We start from the raw sequence: 25115 nt of genomic DNA on the forward strand, positions 1-25115 counted from the left end.
CCTGAGGGAGCGGGGACGCGCCACCACAGGCAGCGCGCGCACGCACGCAGCCGACGCGGGCCACGCTGCCCCCGCGGCGATTGGGCGGCAGGGCGGTGGCGCGTGGGAGCCGGGGGGGGGGGGCGGGGCCGCGCACTGTGACGCCCGCGCGGCCCCGGCCCCGCCCCGCCCCCGCGGCCCGGCTGGGGCCGGCGCTGCCGAGGGAGCGCAGAGGAAGATGGAGGCGGCGGCGGCGCGGCGGGGGGCCCGGCCGGGCCGGGCGGCGGGCGCGGGGCGGTAGCGAGCCCTCTTCCCCCCCGTCCCCCTCCGCTCCCTCCCCCGCTTTTTAAGAGGCGGGAGAGGTAGGCTGCCTGTCCCCTGGCAGGGGATGGCGGCCCCGGGCCCTCCGCAGCTCCCGTGGCTGCGGCTGGGCCCGCGGCTGCGGGCCGGGCTGGAGGTCGCGCTGCGGGTGCCCAGCCTGTTCCTCATCGACGCCATCTTCAACTCGTCCCCGCTGCCGGGGGGCTCCCTGTGCGCCGCGCTGCTGGGGGTGCTGCTGCGGCTGCTGGGTGAGAGACCTTCCCCTCCCGCCGCCGGACGGGCCCACTCCCGCCCCGCCGCCCTCCCCCGCCCGCCGCCCCCCTCGGCCTTCCCCGCCGGCCGGGCGGGCGCTGAGGCGGTCGGCACCCCCGCCGCTCCTGGCTGCCGCCGGCCCCCGCGGGCCTTGTTTACAGCCGCAGGCGGGGCACCGTCGCCGCTTCTCTCCCCCGTCCCCTCAGCCCGCCGGCTGCTGTCGCGGCCTGTCCCCTCCCCCCCTTCCCCTGTCTCTGTCCCTTCCTGCTGTCGCCTTTCTGTCGCCCCGGCCCCCCCCCGCGTCCCTGTTGGCGGTAGATCACCTCCCTCCCCTCCTCCGGCCGCGGCGCTCGGTGTTCGCTCTCCTCCACCCCCCTCCGCCCCATCCCCGGCTCCCGGTGCCGTCCCCGGGCCGGCTACCTCCGTCTGCTGCCGCTGCCCCGTGGCCGTGTAAGCCGGGCCTGGCGGTGGCCGAGCGGGCGCCGCTCGCCATGTGCGCGGGGAGTCGGGGCTGAGCCCCCTCCTCGGCGGGAGGCGTGTGATTTCGTGGCTATAGAAGATTTCGTTTATTTTTTTTTTTTTATTATTTTTCTTTTTACTTTGGATGGTGTGATGTCTTCCTGAAATACGCTGTTAAATTCCTGCTTTAAGATACGGCAGCTTAGAAACGCCAGAGATTTGGTTCCCAAATGAAAGAGAAGTTTCTTGAAACTTGCCGTTGGTTATTTTTAAGCTTTTTTTCTTCACTAGGATGAAGGTTGAGAATCACTGCATAACGAGGTGATACTATTTTCAGCATTGCTGGTAATCTTGGGTTCTTATGTATACTCATCTGGGCCGGAGCCCCATTCTGCTAACTGCTGTACTTCGTGTATTGCATCTTGGAGCTGGGAATCCTGAGCCTGGAAGGAAAGGAGAATCCAAAATACAGCAAGAGCTTTTTGCAGGCCTGTGACATGTTGATTCTGTGTTTTCTTTGATGGTTATAGTAGAAAAAAATAGGAAGGAAATAGGTGGTATGGCTGCTGGGGTAGGAAGTTGAGAAGAGTGATTCAAAGGAAGGGTACGTGGTAAGAAGTGTGGTGGCAAAGTTGAGGAGCCGAGGGGAAAAAGGTGAAGCTGTAGGAAGACAGCAGGTCAGAGGAGAGCGAGAAGAGAAAGTAGCAAAACAAGTACTTTGTTTGGGCTGCTGCTTTTTTGGTGAAGGGTGCCTGGGGAAGTCGTGGCTCCTGGGAGAACGGAGGCTGAGGAGGTCCTGGCCTTGCAGCTGGTACTGACAGCTCTGGGACAGGTAGCAGGGGTTCTTCCCGTTTTCTTGACCCTTTGTTCCACACTTTGGAATTGCTGAGAGTGCTTCCCACTGGTAATTCCTTTTAAAACAAGTGACATTGCAGTGCCTCACCAACTTAATTTTAGGAGTCCTTCACTGTATGATCCAGACGCTGTAGGAAGTACTTTGAAATTAATCCCACGTAAATGAGAATGGTGCATGTGTTGTTCGATGATCTCTCTGAAGCATGGCATTAACAGATTAAGGCACTTTTCAGGATTGCATTTATATGATCACTTTTCTGGAAGGGTTTGGGGGAAGAAATGGGTAATCCCACCCTTGCCTCCTGCAAAAGAGCTTTGGGAACAGTTTATGCCAAGAGTCTTATCTTGTACTTTGAGACAAGTGGTCTGTGGTTCCTGGCTTTCCAAAATCAAAGAAAAATTAAAATGTAACTACTTAAAGCTGATGTTGAAGACCTTCCATGTGGTTCAGACAACAGGGTGCTTTTGCATCTATTTTTTTCCTCATCTGAATTTAAGGATTAAAGGGTTGGGTGTTTGCTGTTCTTCGGATAAACCAAAATGTTTATTTTGGATCATTGTCTATTTAAATAGTGGGGAAGTTGCCCTTTCAGTTACTATTTGCAGGCTTTGAAAGACTGATCCAAATTTTTCCTGTAACACAATACTATTTAGCATAGGATAAACGCAAACTTATCCTCCAGCTACAAAGACTGTAGCTCTGGAGAGATTTGATAGCTTTCAGGGGTGATATTGAACAGTTCTGAAATATTCTGTGAGTACATTTCCTCAAGACATCTGTATAAATTTTAAACAAGTTTTACTGCAGGATTCCTTGGTCTGATTCTTCCATCACTTATTTTCTGTGCAAGTACATAGAGTTATACATAGCACGGAACCAAGATATACAAGTGGAGAGCAGTTTTTCTTTAATCTCTTTCATTAATCTTGCTTTGTCTCCCAACACCTTTCATATCTTTGCAGGTTTGATTGTGTGTGTGGTGTTGTTTTTTTCCAAGTGTTAGGTTCCAGCAGAACCACCACCCTCAGGAGTGTGAAACTTACTGCAGACAGCAGTCCCTCCTCAGCGACGACACTAATTTTTGAAAGGGCTACTATAAATGCTGTAATCTGTAGAAAGATGGGGAAGCAAGTAGAATGGCTGGGGCTAGGGAAAAATATAATTTGGCAATTCCACATGATTAAAATACTTATGTGTAAAGGTAATTGAACCCTGCAACTGACTGTCAAATCCTAGGTAGTGTGATACTATAAAGATACTGACAAATTGTAGGAGTTAAAGGAAAAAATGAGAGGGAGGGACTCATTGTAATACAAGAAATTATTTTAAAAGTAAATGTGTGTGATTCCATTAAATGTTGGTTTTGGGGTCCATACGGGAGACAGTTGGTGATGGAGTGGCATAGATAGGAACAGTAAAGATGAGCAACAGTATATACAGAAACATGAGATAAATCTCCTCAAAGGAGGAACTGCAGCATTTCCTATCAGAGGGAAAATGGGAAAAGATTTACTGTTCGGTGAGCGCTTTGCGGGACAGGGGAACGTCTTCTTGTGGCAAGATGGACTGAATGGCAGTCCCAGAATGGAGCTGGGGGAGAGGAGCGCTCATCTCCCCTTCCCAGACTGAGTTACCTCCTGTAGTCTTTGGAGGTTCCTTTGGGGGGGTCTTGACTTTTCCACACAAGCGTTGACAGAGAAATGCTTTGCCTTTTGTTAGTCCCTCTTTAGTGGAACCAGTAGGTCTGGCTTTTCTATTGACTCATTGTAGTACTGTTTTTAGAGATGTGTCTTCCATGTGAAATGTCAGTGGTTTAGGATGACCTACAGTATCTAAATACAGGCCTGTTACTGCAACTGCAAGGAAAAAAAACAGGTTTTGTTAACAGGTGTGTTTCAGAGCAGCCTGCTTAGTGCAAAATGCATCTCATTTGGCTCAAATGATCAGAATTATGTAAATAATGAGCTGGTTACAGTCATTTGAGCCTTTTCTGTGACTTGTGAGAAAAGACAAAGGGTACAAACTTGTCAGCAGTGTTAGCTTTCCCATAGGTGTTCATGGTGGTATGCATGAAAAGGCAATGAAATGTGCAGGCTTATTTAAAAAAAATGAAGTGCTGTACATAATGAATATTCATCTTGTCATGGAAGAACTGAGCTATGATACAAGGCACTTCCTGAAAACTGATGGAGGCTTTTCCTCAGTCCACTTCACAAGGTTACTAGGTTAATGATTAGTTAAGGAGAATGTTTTTATATCATCCAGTGCTGCTGGCAAGGAACACTGTTAAGGTGCATTAATAACTTTTTGCAGTGTGCCTTTTGCTGTTCATTCATGTTGACCCTCTCCCTTCTTACTCAGTCCTCCAGGGTGGGGGTTTCTTGTGTTGTTTTTTTGTTTGTTTGTTTGTTTTAATACAAGCAGCTGGCAATACTCCTGGTGGAATCAAATGTTAGTTCTTAGCAAAGTTTTTTTTATTCCCATGATCAAGATACCATGGCTTAAAATATTTAATTTTTAAACACTATTATGGGGGATTTGGAACAATCTAACAATCAGTCATCAGAAAAGACTGATGCTATCCTCCAGTTGAAAGAGGATTACTTGTGATTTTATTAGTTTTAGTACAGAGATTGAAAGCAACTTACAATCAAATGTAAGTTGTAGAGATGGAAATCTCTCCAAACTGGTTTGGATGAGAAAGCAGTTGCGTGGACTGAAAGCTGATTGAGAAGCCCAAAACAAAGGCAGTGTGTTTCCTGAAGAGAAAGAAAAAAAAAAAAAAAACCAAAAAACCCAACAAACAAACAAACAAACAAAAAAAACGTTTAAGGAGGTGAATCTAGTGGTGAGTGCCGTTTAGTTTAAAATCGGTTAGGGCAGAGCCCTTACTTATGTGGTACATAGTGATGAAATTCATAAGCTACACTGGCAAAGGAGTTTGCTGCAAGGTCATAGGTACTGTAGATGCTATGATAGGATTTCTCATAGGAAGGTGCAGACTTTCCAGTCATGGTCAAGATGTGTTCATGGTCAGTGTGGGGGAAAGGTTAGCAGACAGGAATTTCAAGATCTAAATCTGACTTCTAATAAGACGCAGGTTCACACTGGCGTTGGCAAAGAGGCAGTTGGTTCCTTTTTGGATTCTGTGTACGAAAGCTTTATACTGTGGACGGTCTTCCCCATGAGACTTTTGTTTCGGGATGCCTTATCAGAAATGAAAGCAAACTGAAGGGAATTGGAAGACCAGTGTCCTCTCCCCAGTAAACTACAGCAGTTTTTCACCATTTTCCTGTTAAAGGGTTTAGCTAAATTGTTTTGGCAACTTTAGTCTTAGATCTTTAGTACTCCAGCTTGGAGATGGTAGTTGAGTGCTTTGCTCAAGTGAATTAAGGGACTTAGTAAATTCTACTCCTTTATTCCTTATTAACTTTGCTCATAAAGATGATCCTATATCTGGTAATTCTTTTCTGCTTTTTAGAACTTGTCTACCGTTAGATTTCAAGACTAAGGCTGAGAGTTGTCACTGCTCCAGTCTGGAACTGCAGATGAACTTAACAGTAATTGTGACTTAATCTCTGCACATAATACACCTGTGCACTGCAGCTGCCATACAAGCACTAAGTCGTCCTCTGTTCTCTGCGAAGGGCATCATTGGTAATGCAAAGTTACAAGTGACTAATTGGGAAGTGATACATTAAATACATGTAGCCCCAAAGCTAATCGGTTAAAATCTGCTGTTGAATTTCAGCTGAGAACTAAATGATTTCAATCTGTTTTTAGGTGTCTTTGTATCCAGTGTTGTTCTGGTCTTACAACAGCGAGCACTTTTCAAGTTTTATATGATCACCTCGGCGTTTCTGCTGGCTGCGACTTCAGTGTTGGTGAATTACTATGCTTCTTTGCACATAAACTTCTACAGTGCCTACTACACAGCCGCGTTCGGAATTCAGATCTTCCCTCATAAAGGACCTTCGCTGTGGATGGCCCTTTCCATCCTTCAGCTTACCTTTGGAATTGGATATGTTACGTTGCTAAATGTGCAGTCCATATACTCTCAACTCATCATCCTGGATATACTGATTCCTGTAATTGGCTTGGTTATTGAATTACCTTTAAATGTCCGGCAGATACTAGTTTTTATTTCAGGCCTAGTTCTGACACTAAATACCACAGCCATTTTAGTTACAAAAATTAAATGGTTCTATTATTCGGTGCGATATGTTTATCTGTTGGTGAGGCACATGTATCGCATTTATGGATTACAGCTATTGATGGAAGATACATGGAAAAGGATTCGGTTTCCAGCTGTACTGCGTGTCTTCTGGCTAACGAGACTGACGGCGCAAGCTGTGGTATTAACATATGTTGTAAAGATGGCTGAAACTAATACAGAAGAAAGATTCTTCTTGATATCGTGGGATAACTGTTGGGAACTGATTTGCAGTCTGATCATAAGTGGGTGTGACTCTACTTTAACTGTGTTAGGCATGAGTGCCGTCATTTCCTCAATAGCGCATTATTTGGGACTTGGCATCTTGGCCTTCATCGGATCAACTGATGAAGATGACAAAAGGCTTGGTTTTGTAGCGCCTGTCTTGTTTTTCATTTTGGCTCTGCAGACTGGTTTAAGTGGACTGAAACCAGAAGAACGATTAGTTCGCCTGAGTCGAAACATGTGCCTTTTGTTGACCGCAGTCCTGCATTTTATCCATGGAATGACAGACCCCGTGCTGATGTCTCTCAGTGCCTCCCATGTGTCATCGTTTCGCAGACACTTCCCTGTACTGTTTGTTTCTGCTTGCCTTTTCATCCTTCCAGTTCTGCTCAGTTACATCCTCTGGCACCACTATGCACTAAATACATGGCTTTTTGCAGTTACAGCGTTCTGTGTAGAGCTTTGCCTAAAAGTAATAGTTTCTATCACTGTTTATATATTGTTTATGATTGATGGCTACTATAATGTGCTATGGGAAAAACTTGATGATTATGTCTATTATGTTCGTTCAACTGGCAATATTATTGAGTTTATATTTGGAGTAATCATGTTTGGAAATGGAGCTTACACAATGGTTTTTGAATCAGGAAGCAAGATTCGCGCTTGCATGATGTGTCTACATGCATACTTCAACATCTACTTGCAAGCAAAGAATGGCTGGAAGACTTTTATAAATCGCCGGACTGCTGTTAAGAAAATAAACTCGCTTCCAGAGGTAAAAGGAAGTCGGCTACATGAAATAGATGATGTGTGCGCAATCTGCTACCATGAGTTCACCACATCTGCTCGCATTACTCCATGCAACCATTACTTTCATGCACTTTGTCTTCGGAAGTGGCTGTACATCCAGGACACTTGCCCGATGTGCCATCAGAAAGTCTATCTTGAGGACAAGGAAAATGCCAATATCTCTAACAGCAACGGGTTTGTGGCACCAAATGAAAATCCTGTACAAGTTGCAGAAGAAGCTGCTGATGCTGAAAATGAATTAAATGAAGATAATGATAGTTCCGATAGTGATGAGGAAGACAGTGACTGTGTGGCAGAGCACTTGAATGAGACTCTTGATGTTGACTCTAACTCTCTTGGTGATTAAGATGTCCTTTACTAAGCCGTGAGGTATTTGTTTAAGATGGACTTTGACAGAATAAAAGTATCACTTTGTAGCTATTGTACCTAAGCACAACAGCAGTATCTCAATGTTAAGTCTGTGAATGGTGGTTGTTTACTGTGGTGTGTGCTACTGTAAATATACCTCTGATTTTTGCTGGTCTCTTTCATGACCACCTTAAAATTATGTACATTATTGTACATGGAATAAAATGTTTTCACATGTTTTTAAGATGGTTGGAAAAACACTCTTTAATTGATGTAGTGATAATGCTGTGCCAAAGACTGTATACTGGTAATCCCTGATCAATGAGGTCTGGATGCAAATGAAAAATACTGGTGAAAACAGACTGTTCAGTGGGTCAAATCAGAAATGAAAAGCCTGAACCAAAGCAGCTTTACTTACAAATTCAGTATTAGCAGAGCTTTATTGCTTAAAAACTAGTGAGTTGTGTTTCTAAAAAGTAAAATAAATAAAAATTTAGGTTGGTAGACTTAATATTAGCATTTGCGTATATGGAACAACAGATGAAACTGCTGCGCTTTCTGGTGAAGTAGCAAAGCATGCTGTTGATGTGTTAAACACTTCTGAATTACCAGTAGTAGCTTGAAGTGCTGTACCTGTGAACTCAGCAGCCTGGTATTCATCTTGTAATGCATACAGGTATTAACAAGAGCTGCTAGCTTGGGCTATCCTTGAAATTGATCCTGAATCTTGATGAAAGGGAAACAGGGCTGAGAAACTGTACAACTGCAAACCACCTTTTCAAAAGCAGCTTTAATCTTGTACCATAAAAAAAAAAAAAAAAGAAAAACAAACTACATCTTGGCTTCCATTGATAAGAACTTGCAGATATGATAATTTTTAAGTTTTTGCAATATACTTACTAAAGTTATGCTGAATAAACTTAAGAAAAACAACTATATATTTGGAAAGAAGACTTTAATAGTGTTGTTATATAGAGTATTGGCCAACTCAAGTGGGTCATCTTCTCTTACTGCCGCCATTATTTCCAGTATTTGACTAAAAAAGAAAGATTGATATTAGAGGACTGTGAAACTCAGTAGTGAATATACTTCAGACAGCTCCATGTGTACGTACAAGTTGCCAGGATTAACCTGGAATCAAAATGTATGCTGAGAGCAACAGGGCAAGGTGCTCAGATATGCAAATAGCTTCACTTTTAAGTCACTAACTGCTATTCCCTTTACACTGGACACTGGTTGCTCACTGGTACAGATTCATCTTTGGTCTTTTGACTCTTGTTTGGAGGTAATTAAACACCTTTCTGTTTCATTTTGTGTCATTTTGTGGGTGTCTTTATCAATGGTCTTCATTTTTCAGACTGGAAATTCATTAGCCTTTCAAGGCTAAAGCTGCACTATGAATAAACTGGTCTCTGGCAAAGCTTAAATTCCAGATACAGCCTTATCTGAGAATATAGCTGCAAAGTAACTTATTCCTACATCCCTGTTCTCTAGATTAATTGTGACTAACACATTCAGACATTTGCAGTAAATGTTAAATGAAGAATTTTAAAAGGCCCATAGCCTTGATACAAGCCCGAAAAAGGAGGCAAAAGAAATAGGATTAATAATATTAACACTAAGTAACAGAAAACCAAGCTACAATCTTTTCTCTGTACTTATTTTATTGATTTTCTCTCAATCATTCTGAAAAAAATGAATAGTCTGGACAGTTCCTAAGATGCATCACACTTTAATTTTTTTCTAGTAGTAGAAAAAACCCTTCGTGGTGGAGAGTAAGAACCTTGAGCTTGGTGGGAGGGTTTGGGTGTTTTGGATCTTGTCTCTTAACTTACATGACACCTAAACTTCTTTTTGAGAAAGACCAAATAAAAGAGTTGCTCTTAACAATTACCAGAATGCAAATATTTTCCCAAGAATTAGCCAATTTCATGACCACCCCTGTGCTTTGCAGCCAAACAGCTTGATTTAAGGAGATGTTCAAGATGAGATGGGGTGAGATCAGGCCTGCACAGAATTAAGGAACAAATACCAAAGATCTTCACCCTTGAAGATGCTTGGAAGGGCTTACATATCACCACTTGGATGCAGTAGGATCTACATGTTACTGTAACACTCTGTATATGAAATCACTGAAGGAAGAAAAAAAAAAAGGGCTCTTGTGGCTGAAATTTAAAAAAACCCTAGCTTCGAAGGGGAGTAGTGCAGTTCTGAAAATATATATATAAAGCAGAAATATCGCCATCAAAACTGAGAGGTGTCCAGCACCACCAGAAAAAGATAAGTGGAAAATTCCTCCTGCCAACTAAGCTATATTAAACAGCATACAAACCCTAAACATTAAATATACTTTGTGGTCTGGGGCTAACTTTTCCCCTCACACCAGACCTTGCTACTTAAGAAGTCATAAATTCTCAGTTACCATATTTCCTTTTTCCTAAGGTTTAAGAGGTTCTCAGATTACTGATTTAGTTAGTACATGTTATACTTAATGTTTTAAAGGGACAGTAATTTTGAAATAAGGTTGAACTAAACAAGATTTTGTTTTATAAAACAAAGCAGATGCCAAAGCATGGCATTTGCGTACCGCTGTAGGAATGACTGTCTGCACTGCTAGTTCTGGGGTTTCTGAAACACTTCTGTTAGCTCCAGCTAAGGCAGCAGACAAAGGCCTGGGAGGTGTTGTTAATGCACACAGGCATGCTGAAATAGCCTTATTCAGCAACAGTAGAATTCCCTCCACTTGTGATGAGAGAACTGTTTTCACTTATCTCTTCTCCTACTCCAAAATCCTGGACTGACCCTAGAAAGTCTTAAAATACTGAAAGAGCCCTTCCATGCTCATGTGTGTGCTTCAAGTTTAAAACACAAAATCAAAGAGTAGTACAAAGCAACATAACTGCATAAAACATAGCTGAACACTAGGAGATGTCACCATGTAAGCTTAAACTATGCTTTTAGCATGATCAGTGGTCTTTTCTCTCTCAAAGTTTCTTCAGGTCTCCCGAAGAAGCAGCAGCATTCCTTTCAGTTCGTCAAATAAGCTCTTTGTAGACACCTTGCTGAAAACCTAGATTCTTTAGTATTATCCTAAGCAATTTTCCAAAAGCTACGTTCCAAATGGGTAATTTACACAGCTTTTCACAGCAATACAAGCAATACACAGACTTCACAGCAAAAAATTAAAAAAAAAATAAATAAAAAGCCACATCTGATCAAGTAAATGGGCTTTGCACCTGGGTAGGTACAGCTGTGAACTTTATTAGCTGAAAATTCATTCACGTACTACACTACAAGAAGAAACCTTCCTCAATTCCTGTTTCTTTTCAGGGAGTTTGTAACAACAAGATGACTAAGATCGGTGTAACTCACCAACCAGTCTTCAGTAAGAGAGTTGTGAAAATTAAGGCATTTCATCTATCGGTGCTATTTAATAGAGATGATAACTGAACATTTTCACTAAAACAATGATACATTTCCCTGCTTTTCACACCTCTGTGAGGAAGCATGTAAAAAGGTGGCAGAAAACAGTTTCTGTACTTTCAAACTCTGTCCATAAGCCCCTGGACTTTTCTTTTGCTATTCTGTATGCTGACTGCTGTTACTCATATCTAAACTTCACAGGATCAATTTTTTTTAAGCACAGTAGCAGAATGAAGACATGACCCTAACCAAATTCATGTTATGGCAGTTCATGTCGCAGGCACTGCGAAAAGAACAGAGGCACTTGCACTACTTGGTGACTTAGTACTGCCCCCCCTGCGGAGGACTGCACTGCTCCAAGTGCTGCATCGGTTTTAAAAATAACTGGAACTGAGTGAAATTTGTTTAAGTCAGGTTACTTTACAGGGTGTAACCCATCCCCAGTGTATCAAGTGAAAAGATAAAACCAGCACTGGTTTCGCTTTCAGGGAGCTTTTTACATCCAGAGTTGCTGAAATGGGAAAATTAAAGACTAAATTTTCCACAGCCTATAAAGCAATACCTCGCACGAGTTTCAATAAATTTAGAATTCATGTCTACATACTACATTTCCAGCAAACTAATTTTTTTCTTGGTTTTTTTTTTTTTTTTTTTTTTTTTTGGGGGGGGGAGAGGATGAGATTTAAAAGATTTAAAATAATATTACAGTGGTACTAGTAGACTTACATTATATGGCAGGGTTCATTTCTGTCCTTCAAGCAGTGCCCTATTTCCCATTTCTTTTTTGTAGGAAATGTAGTTTTAATGTATTTTGCTCCAGCATGAGTATTTTTCACTCCACACCAAGGTGCATCTAGTTTCATTTGAAAAAAAAAAAAAAAGAATTAAGAGTATGCAATCATTTGAGAATAGCATGAGATAGTTTAATCAACTACTTTCACAGACAAAAGTTATTGCAATGTCTTTCTAGCAGTGACTTCCAATTCAAAATGGAATTTAAAAGATTTCGGCAATTTAGCATCTTCACAATCTTTGGATTTTTACACTGTTACCTTCAAGATTTTACATTTTAAAAAATCAGCAATAGTAGTACAAAACCACTTATTTCCTCTGACATAACAATAGCTAGATACACTGCATGTATTCCACAGAAACTTTCTGTCATAGAATCATAGAATTGTTATGGCTGGAAGAGACCTTTAAGATCATCAAGTCCAACCGTTATCCAACTCTACCGGGCCCACTTCTAAACCCTGTCCCTGAGCACCATATCTAAACAGCTTTTAAGTACATCCAAGGATGGTGATTCAACCGCTTCTCTAAGCAGCCTGTTCCAGTCTTTGATAACCCTTTCAGTGTAGAAGTTCTTCCTAATGTCTAACCTAAACCTCCCCTGACACAACTTGATGCCATTTCCTTTTGTCCTATCTTGTCCTGTGTACTTCATCAGGTCTGTACTTCACGTGCAGATAAATTTCAGGATTTAGGCAGTTTGTGGTTTTCTTTTCTCAAGTTCAGAAATTAAAATAAATACTGTCTTTATAACTGCCAGTTACTGATAATTGAAATGAATGTGCAAAAAAAAAAAAAAAGGCATCCCTAGTCAGTCAATAAAATTAACTGCTCATTAGGCCAAGAGGGGAATTCAAGCATTCTTCCACCTTACTCCATTTCAAGAGCTGTTGTTTCCAAATGCTGGCACTGCTACGAGTGCTGAACTCACAGCCGTTGCCCTGTGCTTGGCACATCTCCAGCAAGCCAGACTTTACAAGATACTCAAACAGGATTCTGGTACCTAGGTACATTTAAAAATATGGGCTTGTCAATTTGTCCTTCTCATCTTCCCCTGCAATGTCAGGAACTGACATGGCAGCTTATTCCTTCTAGCAGAAGGCTGAAAAGGAATATTTCTGGAGCCTGTAAACTGCTTTCCAAAGTGGAAAAACAGCCAGTTCTTTTTCTACTCTGAACTCCTGCCTTGTCATTGCTATACAAGCATATCTCCCTTGTCTAATAGTGTTTAAGTCACAAACTGACCAAGATATAAAATCTTACCAGTCTCTATCATTAATCGTTCACTAGGAATTGATTTCAGTGTTTCCAAGTTGCCTTCTGTTTTCAATGAGCTAGAAAATCAAAGTTTGGTTAAAAAAAAAAGTGTATAAAAGTAATTACTTCGCCTGTTGAAATGCTTTGCAGCAAAGGCAGCTTCCTAAATAATTTTGTTAGTGAATAAAATTTGCTTCATTTTTAAAAACGCTGCCTGTAAATTCAAACTTTGCAGAAAACGGCAAATGTGGAGAGTTACTCAGTGAACAGTCTCACCCTAGCACACATGCAGAACCCCCGCCTGCACTGCCCACACTCGCCTGGCTGCAGCAACCCACGCAACTTATAAAGTGGTGCTGACTGGCTTTTGGCCAGATGACTGCTGAGAATTCAGACTGCATAACCAGCAGATGAGGCTGCTCAGGTTACATTTGCGTTACTCCTGGATTTGACACCTTGGCTTAAAATTACTCTATTTTTTAAACACTTCTCAGAAGGACCGCTTCCACATTCAACCACCTTATTTATTTACAAACAGGGATTGACCTGAGTGTAGAAGAATGGACCTAAGACTAGATTAACTCGCCGAGCTAAGAACTTCTTATGGCTAACAGACTAATGAGTGCAATTCCATATCTGTCAGATGATTAAGAGCCTAGTGAGCTTTGAAAACTTGACCTCATTGTTTAAAAGAAAGCAATGAGTTCACTACAGCTGACATTTAAAAATAGTTGTGTTTCTTGTAAAGAACTTACCAGCCATTTATTCCAATATAAAGATCCAAATCTATTATAGCTGCTGCTTCTTCCTTTGTGCCATCAAACGAATGTACCTAGAACAAATATAAATATAGATGCACACATATATGCAAATACATATACATTTAAAACTCCAATCATTTAAAAGTATGTATTAGTTTTTATTAGTGTCATAAATACCTTTGATAGCATACATTACAAATCAATACAATCATAAAGATGGGACATGGCTCAGCTGATTCTGAATTTGGGCAAAGTTCAGCCTGAAGTCACTTGAATACTGAATAGAAGCGGTTACCACATGTTATTAGTGATAAATACGCTTAGAAAAGCCCTAACCAGTGATACTGCTTTTGGCCCAGGAACTTCCTGTAGCTGATGGCTGGGAGACCGTACACAGGAACTAATCCTGTGCACACTGAATTTTTACATTCCTTCCTCAGTATTCCCTACAGGACACTGTCAGGGACATAGTAAGAGCAGTGTTACATTCTCCATGGATTTTAGTCTACGGGAACTAGAGAGACAGTCTATTTGGTCATCCCGGGGACTAAAGAGGCAAGTGGAGGTCACAGCTACAAACAGCATCATGTATCTGGGAACTGCAGTGTCTCAGCCTGAGTGGAGCAAAGACAACTCCATCCTCGTTCTGCAAGGGGGACAGTCAGTTGCCAAGGGTGCCTACTTGTCATTTCTCCGTTAGTTACTGGTTTTCCAGAAAAGAGAAAGGAAGGAAAGAGAGATTGTACAGTATTACCTAAGAATACAACACGTAAAGTACTGAGCTAGTGGAAGGTTTCTGCAGTAACAAAGGGGAAACCTGGGGCCTGAGATATTATTGTAGGAGGTGTGGTCTGATGTTAGTGAAATAGAATAATCCAAGCATTTATTACTTTTGCAAAACCCTGCCATAATGGAAACCTGAAAGAGCGCTGCTGGTCTGTCTTAATCATTTCATCCAAAGTTTTTCCTGTTATGCTTTTGAATTAAAATACATGATCTGAATATCTAAAGACATAAAGCAATCAAAAGTCACATCTGGGGCTAATTTGAAAACGATGTCTAACGTCAGAAGCAAATGTTTGAGGTTACAGCTTCCACTGGGAACATGCATCTAAATTATCTGCGGTCTGAACGCACTGCAGTTACAGACACTGACGAATTGGGAAAAGGCCAATGTCAATTATAAGGTGCTTAAACTGCCCTTCTGACAGGCCAAAAAAATCTGCTCATGTCAGCTGCAGAGCTTTTTCTCAGCCTATCTTCTTACCTTGCAAAAAACCTTTTGAATAAGCAACAAAAATAAAAATACTAGAAGGGACTGGAAAACACTTATTAATTAATAATAACTTAAATCATGTAACAGGAAGCCTACCCAGAATCCATGACAAACAAGTTGCATTACTAAGCAACAATACTCACACATGCATGTAAAAATGAATGCTACACTGAAGTCCATACTTACCACCCCACCTACAAATCTATCTCGGTTTCTTCTTATTATGTCTATGAAATTAAATAGATAAAAATGTAAGACAGCTTTATAACAGAAAAAGGTGAAAAATCAGGTTTCCAGATTTTTCATATTCAGAATTTGCTCAGAATGTGAAATTCTCAAACAAAACCCACCTAAAAATTCAGCATGTGAGTTTCTACAGTGGAGAAACATTGGCAGTCGCGTGTGTTCCGACAGGTCAAATTGTTTTTCAAAATACCTGTTAAATAAAAATAACTTTTAAACAGAAATTCAGTGTAAGAGCAAATAAGGACATAAGAGTAAATAAGGACATAAGAGTAAATAAGGACATAAGAGTAAATAAGGACATAAGAGTTTTTTCAAGCACTTGTATGAAGCAGCCAAGAGCATCAGTACTGGAAGAATGCATGCACTTATGCTAAGCGTGGACTCTTGTGTAGTGTGGGTATTGGAGTTCAGTTTTATTTATTTCTTTTTAATGGAAGAGAAACTGACTGCTCTCTCCACAAAGTTTTGAAACATCAGGAAGGGAGAGTGTGGATCACACAGAGACCACTTCAAGAAGCACTTGTAAATGCGGTGAGGGCGAGTGAGGGAGCACGATGCAGATTTCTGTAGCCTCAAACAGCCAAACTGGCCAGCATCAGAGCTGGCTGGCCTCTAACGTAACAATCCAGACTTTTTCTTTGCTCTTCCATGAAGGTCAATCTTTCCTCTCTTGAGGTGGAACAAGTACCAATACTAGGTATCGTACTTCCTGTCCCATTCTGCCTGTTGTCTTCACTCTTTCAAAGTCTTCCACTGCTTTCCCTCCTCTCCTTTGTGTGCCTGCATACTTTCCTTTTCATTCATTTTTATCCCTCTCCTACCTTCTACTTCTAGTATTCCCTTTGAAGGAGCAGTAACAGCGAGGCAGCCATCCTATGAAGAGACATAAAAATGTGGGCAGAGGAAAGGTAACTAGGTAGCCAGCTTCCCTAGTGCAGTTTCCAAAGGAAACTTGTTAGCACTGAACTAACCCGTTGCTTGTCATTTGCAGCTAGTTCTGATCCCAGAGCATTATCATTTACCACTTCTGTCTGCCACACTGCACCCAGGCATGCAAATTAACAATGCTCAGGAAACACGACAGAGGAACTTATGCACGGCAGAAAGCCAACAGTGCATAGTATCCATATATAATTTGAAAGATGACATTATTTGGGCAAGGCAGGAGAACAACTCTGCCTGTCCCAAAGGCTGGAACTGTATGTGTGTACTGGATTTCATCAGATGTTGCTATTAAATAAAGCAGTTGAGGGCACTGGGGCATTCCCATCATCAGATATTAGTAACATTTCAAAAGCAAACTCAAATGTCCACATACTGTTGTGTATGATTTGCATATCAATCAGGAAAAAGTGGCAGCAAACCATTAGTTTTAGTTACATTTTCTTAAAAAAAAAAAAAAAAGACACTGCAATTGGTCATTTTGTTTTGTGCACTTTTCATTATCTTCTCTATATTACAGGTTGATATTTCTCTGGTAAAAGCTACCTCCTGTGTTTATCAGTACAGATCTTTGAGATAAAACAGGTGGAACAGAAATTGGCTGTAACATTAAAAACTTATATGAAAATGCAGGAGAATGAATTACACCTACTTTGAATCTTCTTTGTAGTCTGGATACTGTGCTTAGCTTAGCTTGTTTGACTAAGTATAAATTTAATTGCAACTCATGATTGCTCTTGCAGTTAAATAGCCACAATTGCTTGATTATTGGTGTTTCTTTTTAAACAGATGACTTATTTCACATGGGAATGAGGTTTTAGAGACTGAGCTGCAAATAAGACCCTTAAGTAACCTATTGGCCAATTTCAATCGAATTTTGAGAAGTGGCCTTGGAAGTACAAAGTTTAGCACACCAACAAATAGAAAGGCAACTCAAGCTTCTTCTATTCCTAGCAACAATGAAGCCCAACACACGCTGCTAATTGCCCTGTCAAAGAGAAAGGGGAGGTGGAGAGGGAATTTATTGGAGGAGGGAAAAAAACATGAAAAAAAAAAAAAGGAAAAAGAAAACCTGGAAAACCATGAAGACACCAGGCATACAGTGATCAGAATGGTAACAAAAAAAACCCAGTAGGAAATCAAACCTTATTAGTTCCACGGCTTAAGGAACAACCTTCTTCTTTTGGGTGAATAGACTGTCATTCAGTACAAGCTTTTTCTATGTTGCTTCTCAATAACGAAGTTTTAAAGTATTTCTGCATGGTTGTTTGCAGGTTCAGTTTTGACCCCAATGTTCAAATTCAGTTGTATCTTCAGGTTTGGGATCAAGGAGCTTAAGCAAACTAGCCTTGCTGAGGCTCCAGACACATAATTCTGGATTAATGTATGAACAACAGTGCATGTGATTTTGTTCACCCCCTCCAATTTGGTTAAGAAAACTCGTTTCCCGTGCTGCTGAGCCTCACAACCCCCTCCCAGTAGTACAGCAGAAGCAAAACTTCTATATACTTATCATTCCATTTATAATGTGACCTTCACTGTCATATGAAGGCAGTACCTTCATCTAACTACCATTTGAATCACAATTTATTTTCTGTTGGAAAAGTTATGAGAATGAAGAAAAATTCTGACAAAAAGAGTTCTTAGGTCTGCTTCAACAAAGGAATTTCATCTTTATCAGCTTTTCAATCCAAGAAACAGGATAAAAATAGTGTTGTGTTTTTTTTTGTCTTTACGGGTGAAAATTATCCAGAAGAAAACACAGTATAACTGACTAGAAAATAATGATTAAACATTAAATAACACAGAGGACGTGCTCAGATACTACCCACCTGGAAACTGCCACACTTCTCTTATACCAAGTAACTCTGCAGCTGCTTGCTGGCTGTCCTGATGAGTGCTACACCTGAACTACGATCAGCTGAAAACTGGTGAACTGCCTCTATGCATTTCACACTTTGCCTTCCTTTTTTTTAGTTCATTTATCAAGCATAGACTGAGTATTAATTTGAAGAACTCACCATCCAGTCTGCTAAAGGTTACAAAAGCCAGACTGTGTCCAACTCCATAGCATTCAATTAGCAGAAATAAAAACAACTCCAAACTTTGACCATGTTTCACAAACATGTGGAAGACGAAGAGCAGGGAACGCTGTCCATTTAGAAAATATAGATTTACAATCACAAGGTTTGCAGGTATCTGTCCTTGAGGCTTTCAGTATTTCTTCACTCCCTCATATTTCTTGCTTTCTATTTTTTTTTTTTTGATCCATCGCTTCCTCCCAAATGTAATTTCCAGCAAGGGCTCTCAATAGATCTCTTAGATATTAGATTTATGTATTTCATATGATTTACTGAAACAGCTCAGATAAAGACTTTCTGTCATTATCTACCTTAATTAGAAAGGAGTCACCTACCACTTTAAAAGTGATTTCTGTTCCATCCTGTCACCTCTTTCCTCACAATGCAATTTCAGTGCACCCAATTAGAAGTTTTTCACTACAGGTCTTCAGATAAGGAAAACTAGATATATTTTTTTCTCCCAATAAAATAAAGGCAGTAAGCAACTTCAAATATGACGCTTCACCAGTGCTTTAGTTTGCCACAGAAAAGAAACAGGTTATGCTCCAAGGTGTGCTTTGCCGAACTTTGTGTACACTGAATTCTACTGGGGAAGAAAGTTCTGTCCACTCTGCTGAATATGTGACTGTATGACTGTAGCATTAAGAAGAAATTAACTCTACGTACTGCTAACATGTGGCAATTAGAAAAAACACAACTAACCTGGTGCCCTCCAGTGACTAATTTACTCAGAACAGTAATACACAAGCACAATTCATCAATCACTCATCTTATTTGAATTTATCACTTACATCTTTCACTCAGTTGCCACCGTAGACAGTTCTCACTACAAGAATGCATGTTGATTCTAGGGGCTGTGCTAGCTTCTTTCCATGCAATATCTAAAAGTTCAATTTTTTTCCACCATGACTTACCTTTTTTGACAGTTCTGTTCCCCTCCCCATGCTTTTCACTCAAAAACCCAGTTCTTCTTTCACACAATACAGTTATATTATTTTCCCCATGAGCATCTAAGAGTCCTTGAGTATTAGCAAGAATGAACATCTGTCACACCTAGAAACCTACAAATTCTGATCAATTTTACAGAAAAAGACACGCTAAGTCAATCTTTCTTAAAAGTCCCATTTCTGCCAAAAAAACCCTAGACCCAACCCTGCAAATTGCAGGTCTATAGCTGAAAAAAACGTTATGTGGTAGAACACAAGATAGAAAACACTCCTGTAAATTGCTACAAGTCAATTTATAGTCATCAAAAGTTTCTTACTTGAGTTGGATGTCCTTTGGGCAAAATTCTAATCTATCAAAATCTACAAATAGAAAGAACAAAAAAACCACTTAGCGTTTTAGGATTTTTTAACATATGTCTAGGAAAAAATACTGAAGTACGAAGATAACGCTTACCTAAGCCACATTCTCCAACTGCTATTACCTTTGCCTTATTTTTTTCAATCAGATTTTTTAATTCAGATAAATACTGTTCAGGGCTACTCTGCTCAAATTCTCCACAGCGGGTAGGATGACAGCCAACTGTACTGTAAAACATGTCTAAAACAAGACAGTATTAGAAGGTTTTAAGGAAAAAAAAAAAAGAAAACGTATATAAGGTATAGACAGTTATTTGTATCTGGACCTCTTTTATTGCTCATAATTTTAAAAGAAAACTCCCTTTGCAAGTCTTTATCTTGGTGATGATTTTACTGATACTTCTACCGATATTTTCTGCTTTAACAATGCTAGACAGTATCTCCAGTGGGCGCGTGTGTTTCTTTTGAGTACACTAGAATCATATAATCATTTAGATTGGAAAAGACATTTAAGATCATCAACTCTAACCGTAAACCTGACACTGCGAAGTCTACCACGTTATTTAGTATACTCCAAAACTGCAACTCAAAGCCGAATTATTCTGGTGGAGCGGCCCTCAACAAATTATACAATTGTTGAGGTTGGAAGAGACCTCTTGAGATCATCTAGAAATACATCGTGTTCAAAACGCATCAGGTTATCCTCAGCTGTAAGATTTGCAGACAGTATAAGATTTCCTTTGTGTGCCTCTACATCATGTGTTACAGAATTTCACAAGCAACATCTAGCCTGATTTATCAAAGTATCTAGATTACCTTAATGCCAAAACTAACATTTTTGGTAAATGCCTTTACAGAGAATGTAAAAGCATTGGGACGAGGGAAACACTATATAAGGCCCTGAGCAACTAATATTAAAATATAAACTAATATTAAAACCTAATATTAAAGCTAGTCCTGCTTTGATGGAGGTGGGGAGGTGGATTGGGTTGGACCAGATTACCCTCTCAGGTTCATTCCAACCTAAATTATTCTACGGTTCTGTTTGTAAATAGTACTTTAACATGTGTTTTAGTTCAAATACATATTGAAGTAATTAGTGGAATTATATTTGCCTTTTCACAGGAAGTAAGGGAAAACTAGGAGATACATAAAGAGAAAGATACCTCCCTTGTTCAAGCTGGTCATGACAGATTGGCTAGTAAAAACCAAACCACCACCCCCCAAAACCCCACATATACATACATATAAGCATTCCATCTTATTTCTAGAAGAGAGCATCGTAACAAAATTTTTATCCCAGAATTTTCCTGTAATTTCTATTTTCATTTAGAAATATAAATTACAGGAAATACTGATTCCTTCCAAAACCCAGAGATCTAAAAGAGCAACATACAGAAACTCATATACAATGTATTCATCCCATTCTGATACATAATGTCTCATTTTAATCTAAAATTCTATAAACACCTCTAGGGGCAGGTCCTTTTGAAATCTTAATTCTGAGAGCAGAGAAGGTTATACATTTGACTGACAACATAAGTTTAAAGTGAAAATACCATTTGTCTGTGCCAGCTGCAATGCATCTTTACTATCTTGCAGACTCCCACCTGTAATCAAAAACTTGAAAGAAGAAAAGTACTGTCAGCAAGTATGTTCTTCTTTGAACATCAGACAGAATGTTTAAGAAAGCACTCAGATCTAAGTAAAAATCTAGATAGAGAACATCAGGAGACAATTACTAATGTATATATGACAAAATTTCATAAATCAGTACCAAACCTCGACGATCCCCAGGAACTAGTAAATATACTAGGTATCAAAACCTGATTTTTTTCTTTATTAAGTATCTTCTATGCTAAGTATTTAAATCATTAAATGAGAAAAATACTTCTATTTGCAGCAATATTAACTTCACTAGACAACAACTCAAGAAACTTTATTTGCATTTAAGAAATTATATTCAGAAACATTATCCCCATCTTCCAGGTGGGGAAACTAAAAACTCCCTAACAAGATATGAGTAAGTAAGAAGATAAACCAACAAAGGCATCTGTATCAGAGTCAGGACTACAAATTTAAGAATTTAGGGCTCTGATCTTTTATTTTTACCTCAAGATCAACGGTTATCACGCCAGAATTGTTGCTTACAGTGATTTTTGATAGGATAGGTTCTAATAAATCATGAGTACACTCGTTTTGGACAACTATTACCCCTACACATGCTATATATCAGACTCGGTCAGCACCAAGTCAGATATTTCTGTAGTATGCTCCATTTGAGGCAGACACATCCCAACAGTATCACCAGGAAAAAAAAAAAAAAAGTTAAGATGAAATTTGCTCTGTGTACATACAGCACAGGGCACAACTCCATAAAAAATTTCCATAAATCATCGGCTATATGGAAAACCAGAGGCATTTTCAAAAAAACAGATTAAGCTTCCACGTAAGTAGAAGCAATCTGGGATGGAACAGACTTCTGACATGGTACAGGCCAGCAGCAAGACTGAAAACACAGCTAAGGACAGGGAACTCCTGAATTCAATTTCTGAATCCACTGTGCATCTTAAAAAAGTTAGGTATCCAATCTATTTTTGATGATAAAATAGGAAAATTGCCACTTTCAGAGGGTGGTATAAACATTAAATAGTACTTACACAGCACATATAAATGTAATAAAAGTGACTATGATTCTGTATTCACTGCAGTGTGGTAACTTCATCACAAGAGGGTTTTTTTTTTGTCTCCCAGTTTATTACCCACTCTTTTCAGATGAGAGCCTTTCAGCAAACTTCTGAGATGGCTGTTCCTCTTCTAGAGGAGGGATAATTTCTTTATTTCTAATCCACCAGCCTTATTAGTGCAGTAGAACAGTTTCTGACAGTGTGCATTGTATTCTATTTTAATTTGTAATTTTGTCTTGACAATTTATTCTGTTTAGAGAGAGATATAGGCAAGCTGGACTATTATAACTAAAGGAGCGTGGTCCACTGCTGGAAACACTGATTTCAAGCTGAGAGTTACAAACCTTCTCGTAAAGATGCAGTTTTAATACACGTAACCCAGTATTTACTAGCAGACATTCAGATGTCTGAACTGTAAGAATTTAGGGGCACTCCCAGCTCTTCCACAATTACCAATCTCCTTTAGATATAGAAATATCTGAAGGATCACTATCAGAAGAGTTTTTGAGTTCCGATCTGTAGAGGTAACTGTGTGAGTCACTTGAGACGCCAGAAGACAGGAGTGGCTGCCTATAATATAACTAACATGGAAAATTACATCCTAGTTGATTGCAGTAGGTCAGAGGAGAATATTTTTCTGTTGAAACTGTACAAAAGTTTTACATACATATCACATATGATACCACTGAACATAAATAATCAGCATCTAATGATCTGTGCAAATGAAAGACAATGCTCTGCACAGAACACTTTTGTTTTATGCTATTGAAGTTACTGCATTTTCCATCGCGAGTTCCAGAAACTTTCGTTTTAATACTAAATACTAAAAAGCAAAGTATTAGAAAGCAGTTTAAAATATTAAAGAAATTTTATCAGAAGAAATTACCTTTTTAACACCAACTTTGACTGCTCTCTCTACCACGTCCAAAAAGTCATCTGTGAAAGTTCATAAAAATGTCATAAATTGAACTTCAGGTTTTACAGCATAATTTTACAACCTTTCAACTGAAAAACACTTTCATGCAGTCAAAATGCCTGCCATGACAAATCTTTAAACCACACGTGATTAATCTTTAGAAGACAATAACAAAATGCAGTAACTGAAGATGCAATTTAAATACAAGAAGTCAAGGGAAGGTTTTCACACACTTTAGTAGACTCTCTATTTTTACATCTATATCTAAAGGTTGCGAAAGCAAAAAAGCATCAGTTATAATTAGTAACTACGATTCAGCAATGCAATACTTTGACAGTTTATTTTTCATAATTCTCAGACCAGTTTCTTCCATGCAATCCTAACATAAATACACCAGCAATTTTCTATTTCGCTCTAGAAGCAGAGTTACCTGTATGACAACTTAATAGCAATTCAGTAGAAGGGAATATATTTTGCTTAGAACATCTAATCTATTTTGTCACATTCTTCTTCAAGCCATAGTACATAATAAGCATCCAGTTTCTGAGGAGAAAAAAAATTTCTAACCTCACTTTCTGACAAGAGGCTTCTACTTTATCATGAAAGATTCTGTCTTTCAGCAGATACAAAGGAACATTTACCTTGATGTTTTTGTGTCCCTCTGTAGATTCCTCTGAACATAGGATCTGTCAGGTTAATACCAATATCTATGAAGAAAAAAACAAAATCAGATGTTATAGTCACTCTGCATTTCATTCTGAGTATTAGCCAGCTAGGGAAGACAACAGAAAGCACATCTTAGTAGTCCCTGACTACCACATTGACAGGCCACATAAATCTTAAGGATAAATTTACTTGCATAACTTGAGAGCTTACTCCTTACTAGAACTGACAGAAAAATAAAATTCTGGCCCTCTGTGCAACTCCAGATATACTCTATGAGCATATGAGACACACTCCCATAATCACCAAAGCTAACACACATGCACTGTTTATTGCAATTAATTCTGCTTTTCACATGAAAATACAAATTCATCTCTGCCAACAAGCAGTAACAGAGAAGGAAAAATGCAGCATCTCACGTACAACCTTTACACGGGCAGGAGCAGCAGCAGACTGCCTCAGGAAAGTGCCTGTTTTACCTCCTACTTCCCACGACCACCCAGCCTGGCCAGCAGCACGAAACCTGCAATGCAGCCACTGACCGAAGCGGCCCCCGCCCGGCCCCAGCCCCCGTTCCTCGGCTCCCAAGGCTGTTCCCGGCAGACGGGGGCTGAAGCACAGGCTTCACGAACGACCACCTCTGCAGCTGCCGCAGCCCACGTTCCTAACGGGAAGGCAAAATTTTCCGAGGTAATTCTAGGCTGCTCAGCCACACGTTAAAAACATGGATCTGAACAACCGACCTTCTATAATTATTTACGCGCTCGCCGCCCAATTTCCGAAGAACGTTAACGTTTTCATCCAAGCCAATTCCATACAAATCAAGGCGAGAAACAACCACGACTAACGTGCCGGTGCAAACGCGGGGAGGAAGGCCTGCCGGAGAACCCGGAGTTCAGGGATGACTTGGGGAGGCGCTGCAGCAGCCCCTCAGCGCCCCGCATGGAGCTCCCACCGACGGCAGAAACGTCCCCAAATACTTCTCGTAGGCGCCCAGGCAGCCTGCGTCTCGGGCCCGGAGACACCGACTCAGAACGGGAGGTGACAACCCCTGGATGAGGGGCAGCCCCTGTCACCAGAGCGGCCCGCGGCCCGCGCCCCCCGCGCTCGGCCCCTCACGGAGGACAGGGCGGGCACAGGCGGCGGCTACCGCGAGCCGGGCACTGGGCGAGGTACGGAGGGATCTGGGGCGAGGCGACCGGCCCAGCAAGGGACACAAACCCCCTCCCCCCCCTCCGCTCTCCCCTCACCGATGAACTTGGCGCGACTCATGGCGGCGGCGGGTGCCGGAGCGCGAACAACGC

The 25115-nt window shown here is 40.6% G+C and overlaps 2 protein-coding genes across 3 annotated transcripts; one reads left to right on the top strand and one right to left on the bottom strand.

Moving 5' to 3' along the window:
* Positions 1-309: 309 nt before the first annotated feature.
* On the top strand, positions 310-7707 carry RNF139 (ring finger protein 139). The gene is made up of 2 exons (XM_082479349.1): positions 310-548; positions 5651-7707. Exons 1-2 carry the CDS (start codon positions 368-370, stop codon positions 7459-7461), a joined length of 1992 nt encoding a protein of 663 aa, XP_082335475.1. The 5' UTR covers positions 310-367; the 3' UTR covers positions 7462-7707.
* A 527-nt stretch (positions 7708-8234) lies between these two features.
* TATDN1 (TatD DNase domain containing 1) lies at positions 8235-25104 on the bottom strand. Of its 2 annotated transcripts, XM_082479351.1 has the most exons (13): positions 25062-25104; positions 23790-23855; positions 23579-23691; positions 23119-23168; positions 21105-21168; positions 19643-19786; positions 19506-19548; positions 15323-15408; positions 15159-15199; positions 13691-13767; positions 12942-13012; positions 11613-11739; positions 8235-8499 (listed from the first exon to the last, which is right to left on the bottom strand). In XM_082479351.1, the coding sequence occupies exons 6-13, from the start codon at positions 19782-19784 to the stop codon at positions 8397-8399; spliced, it is 690 nt and encodes a 229-aa protein (XP_082335477.1). In that variant the 5' UTR covers positions 19785-19786; positions 21105-21168; positions 23119-23168; positions 23579-23691; positions 23790-23855; positions 25062-25104; the 3' UTR covers positions 8235-8396. The 2 variants fall into 2 exon arrangements, with proteins under 2 accessions (XP_082335477.1, XP_082335476.1); XM_082479350.1 differs by lacking the exon at positions 23579-23691 and having other exon boundaries at positions 25062-25086.
* Between the last annotated feature and the right edge of the window lie 11 nt (positions 25105-25115).

Source organism: Vanellus vanellus (genome assembly GCF_965231255.1).
Source record: "Vanellus vanellus genome assembly, chromosome: 2".
Lineage (NCBI taxonomy): Eukaryota > Metazoa > Chordata > Aves > Charadriiformes > Charadriidae > Vanellus > Vanellus vanellus.

What these genes read in the sequence shown, in the direction of transcription:
- RNF139 (XM_082479349.1), top strand. Translation starts at nt 368, where the DNA reads ATGGCGGCCCCGGGCCCTCCGCAGCTCCCGTGGCTGCGGCTGGGCCCG. An exon ending in GGTGCTGCTGCGGCTGCTGG is followed by an intron (nt 549 to 5,650) that starts GTGAGAGACCTT and finishes ATCTGTTTTTAG; the next exon opens with GTGTCTTTGTATCCAGTGTT.
- TATDN1 (XM_082479350.1), bottom strand. Translation starts at nt 25,083, where the DNA reads ATGAGTCGCGCCAAGTTCATCG. An exon ending in TATATTGGAATAAATGGCTG is followed by an intron (nt 13,013 to 13,690) that starts GTAAGTTCTTTA and finishes TTGATTTTCTAG; the next exon opens with CTCATTGAAAACAGAAGGCA. An exon ending in ACGATTAATGATAGAGACTG is followed by an intron (nt 11,740 to 12,941) that starts GTAAGATTTTAT and finishes AAATGAAACTAG; the next exon opens with ATGCACCTTGGTGTGGAGTG.